At 34.3% G+C, this 4,059-nt stretch overlaps 1 protein-coding gene across 1 annotated transcript; it reads right to left on the bottom strand.

Moving 5' to 3' along the window:
- Positions 1-2,000: 2,000 nt before the first annotated feature.
- Positions 2,001-4,059, bottom strand: LOC143615846 (large ribosomal subunit protein eL8y-like). The gene is made up of 7 exons (XM_077088858.1): positions 4,008-4,059; positions 3,864-3,908; positions 3,487-3,688; positions 2,802-2,971; positions 2,584-2,712; positions 2,409-2,501; positions 2,001-2,312 (listed from the first exon to the last, which is right to left on the bottom strand). Exons 1-7 carry the CDS (start codon positions 4,008-4,010, stop codon positions 2,181-2,183), a joined length of 774 nt encoding a protein of 257 aa, XP_076944973.1. The 5' UTR covers positions 4,011-4,059; the 3' UTR covers positions 2,001-2,180.

The following is a 4,059-nucleotide window of genomic DNA, read 5'->3' on the forward strand; positions in this document are numbered from 1 at the left end:
GGAAAATAGAATAGAATGACCTTGTAGCTGATTTCGAGGCGGTGCATAAGGTAGAAACCGAGACCGCCGCCGACGATGGTACCGGCCATTATTCTGACGTATCCCCATGCCACTGATCGACCCATTCTTCTCTTCTGCTATTGCAAATGTCACAGATCTGTAGTAAATGGGTTAAAGGGTCGCAAGGGGGTCGGTGTTATTAATTAAACGATTGTTCATTTTGCTTTAATATACTATGTCAGGAATGAACTCGGTATCAGCATTGAAAATAGTTACTTTTTAGTACGGTACCGTACTGATGACCAAGATTCAAGAAAATATCGATACCGATCTCGAAACTTCAAAATATTAGTATTGATTTGGTACTGGTGTCATTTGCTCGTCCTTATACTAGTCGTGCTAACATTCAAAATATTCTCTTACATTCGTCATATCTTCATGCTCTTTGAGCATAACTAGGTATAACTTCTAACTTTGTATAGTTGTATATTTTAAAAATAATTGGTCTTAGTGTAGCATTTCAAAATTTGGGCATTTTATATAAAACATCTAAAATCAATGATATCAATAATAAGTGTTTGATACGTATTCTTGTGCTATACTATTTACAAATAAACTTAAAGGGAACCAAATGGTAGGTGAAAACATCCTCAACATAAGGTAAAGAATACATGTCATGAACTTGGGGACTATTTTGGCATTTGCTTTCACAAATAGGAAAATATGATATGATATGATTACATGGGAGTATGGTTTTGAAACTTTGACACAATCATGGTTCTAACCTCTGACTCTTCATTTATTATAAATGATCTATGTGTCATCTCAGCGTCACATTATTAAGCTCCTCCGTTTTCCATTACTTCATTCGCACTAAGCATAGCGACTTTGCTCATCTCTATGTGTGATCACTCTAAATCATTAACATGAAACATGCTCAAAAGAACAGCAACATGATGGTAAGTCCGTAAGTAAAATGGATAACACAAAACTAAATTCATTAAGTAAGTTGGCCATTCATCATCTAAGTGCGCAATAAAGCATTAGTTTGAGTAGGAAAGTAATATTGTATTTCTCAAGATCATGTGAAGCAAATCTCATAGCTCTCACCTAGTAGGGAATGGTTACCTTAGATCGTTCATGTTTATTTAAAAGTAGATTCAATTTTATTTAATTTTTTCTTTGTAAGTCATGTGTATCTTGTAATTGGTTTGTAGAATCGGTTTATTGTATAAATAGTCATTCTTGGGTTTAAATAAATAAGTTTAATTTTGCTTCCGTGCCTACTTAGGAATAATTGAAGACACGTGCGATTCAATCATGAAACTTTTTGTCTGGGACAACGAATGCATATAGACATAATTAAAGGATGATATGGTTTGAATCTAGTATTGATTATTTTCATATATATATTTTTTTAACTTCAATTTCAATAGCAATCTCACTTACATTATCATCATAAATTTACATTTGAATTTGCAAAAAAAGAATGTATGTTCCTCTACCATAATCATTCATGTGAGTTAAATTAAATGGAATCGAGTGTTACTCTGTAATGATTCTGCAATTAGGATTGTTTTTTGACAATAAAGTGAAGGTTAAATAAATGGTCAGATTGTCAATACAATGACAATTACATGTTGGATTATTAAAATCAATAGCATTTTCAATGTACACGCTTGTAGGCCTTTTTATGTGCACAAAAAAGAAGTAAAGGTGCACAAATCGAGTTTTAGCCAAAACAAGTCAGGTTGAAACATGTTTTTGAGAAGTAAAGTTATGGTTTGAGTGGTTCGAAACAGAACGTTAACCATTTCTTGTGGAGTTGAGCAAGTCCAAATAAGTTTCAATGACAATGGTGACAACCTGATTCCAGCCTTACTGATTGGAACGGTCCCAAACAGTTTCTTGTGTACACATTAAATCTAATGTTACAAGTCTCTGATTCCAGAGCGACACGTCATACAGGTATGACAACCAGTTCAGTTTTCAAAACAAGGTAAACAGGTAAAAACTTCCTAGATATGAATTAATTGTCATATGACCAAAAACCAAACGCATACAATAAGCAGCATACACGAGTATTCAACCTCCAAAAAGTTCAAAACGGAGGAACAAGAATCTTAAAGATAACAATATTTCTTAAAAAAGCATAACCTCAAAACATTACAAAATACTGTCTAGTTCATCCTCTGAGCAGCCTCTTTAGCAAGAACTCTTTCCTTTGCCTTGGTCTTTGCCTGTGACTTTGAACCCATTATTCCACCACCCCACTTCTTCCTATACTCATCATACTTATCATTGAAGTTCGCCTAAAACATCAAAAAAAAAAGTTAATTCATTATCACCAATATAATTTTGTAATATAAACTTTATTCTACAATCTACAAAATTTAACCAGTGCATACCTTAACAGCCTCCAAAATCCTGCTAAACTCCATTTTATCTTCGTTCTTGACTGTAGTCAAGCACAGAGCTGATGCGGTTTTCTGGTGAACAATCTGAAAAAAATACAAAAACATGTTACATTTGATCAAAACAATATAAGCAGAAAATACCAATTACAAAATATAAAACACGTACAGCTCCGAGTCGTGATTTCCCTTTAACGATGCAGTATGGAATTTCCATCTTTCTGCAAAGTGCTGGAAGCCAGACAACCAATTCAATTGGATCAACATCGTGAGCAATGATCACCAACTGTGCCTTGTTCTATAACAAAACATCAAAAAATGTTAACAGACCATTCATTATGCAAACTTAGACATGATGCAGTTTTAATTAAAAGATAATAATAGAACCTGCTCAATTAGGTAAGTGACATGGTTCAGACCATACTTCACAACAATCGGTTTCTTGGTTTCAACCCGTTTCCCTTCTGACTCGGCTTGAGCTTGTTTCAAAAGACGTTCTTTCTTTGCCGCTTTGTCTTCCGGTCTGTACTTGAGTAGCATCTTGAACAAAGTAGTAGCTGCATATTACATTTATAATTTCATTTAAAAGAACAATATCAGCAAATAAGATCTTTTGAAACCTAATTAATTTCAGACTATCAAAGTGAGCATCATCCAAAGTCTAGTGGCAGTGTTGTAAAAATCGGTTCATGACGATTAATCACAAATCACTGGGCTAAGACAACTTTATCTAATCGATCCCTAACATCAGTAATCAGTCAAATTTCAATCAAAATTGCTATAAATCTTTAAAGAATCTAAAAAGTTATACTTATGAATCCAATACAAAAAAAAAGTTTAAAAAATTGCATATAAAATTCCAATCCAGTAAATCCTGACTAATACCTATTATACCCAATTATTCGATACTCGCTACCTTACAGCCCGACTAGCGCCTAATGAGTTTTACATAGTCCGTACCCTACTGCCCACCGCCTAACTAGCGCCTAGCGAGTTTCACAACAATGTCTAGTATAATGAATTAATAGCACAATACATAAACAAAAATGGAATAAAAACAGTAAACTAATACCAAGATTTTTGTCAAGGGTCTTAGTGAACTGGTTCAACGCGGGCGGAACCTTCAACCGCTGCTTGAGGATCCTCCTTTTCCTCTGAATTCTCACAACCTGTGGCCATCTGACAAACCTGTGCACATCCTTCTTAGGAGGCAATGCGCCACCGATACCGAACTGCTTCGGACGCTTCTCGAACAACGGGTTCACTACCTTCTCCTAATAACACCAACAGCAATAATTAACACAAACATCAACCCAACAGTACAATTAGCATTATTACACCAATTCCAAAAACGACACCGTTTGTTCAAAAATCACAATAACAACTTCAACAACAATAATAATAGTAGAAATAATAATAATAATAATAATAATAATAATAAATTAATACCGTTTTCTTTTTAGTTGCTACAGCCTTGACGCCTTTCTTCGGAGCCTACAAGTAAATGAAAATTATAATAAGTATGTATGTATGTATGTATATGATTTGCAATATAAGGATTAAAGTGAGTCGAAATTAAATTAGAGGACTAACCATTGGAAGACACTCGGATTGAGGGCGGCGATGAAGAATGAACCCTAGAGAA

The sequence above is a fragment of the Bidens hawaiensis genome, unplaced genomic scaffold (assembly GCF_021521415.1).
Source record: "Bidens hawaiensis isolate Kalapana, Puna unplaced genomic scaffold, B.hawaiensis_p1.1 tig00044695_1, whole genome shotgun sequence".
NCBI lineage: Eukaryota > Viridiplantae > Streptophyta > Magnoliopsida > Asterales > Asteraceae > Bidens > Bidens hawaiensis.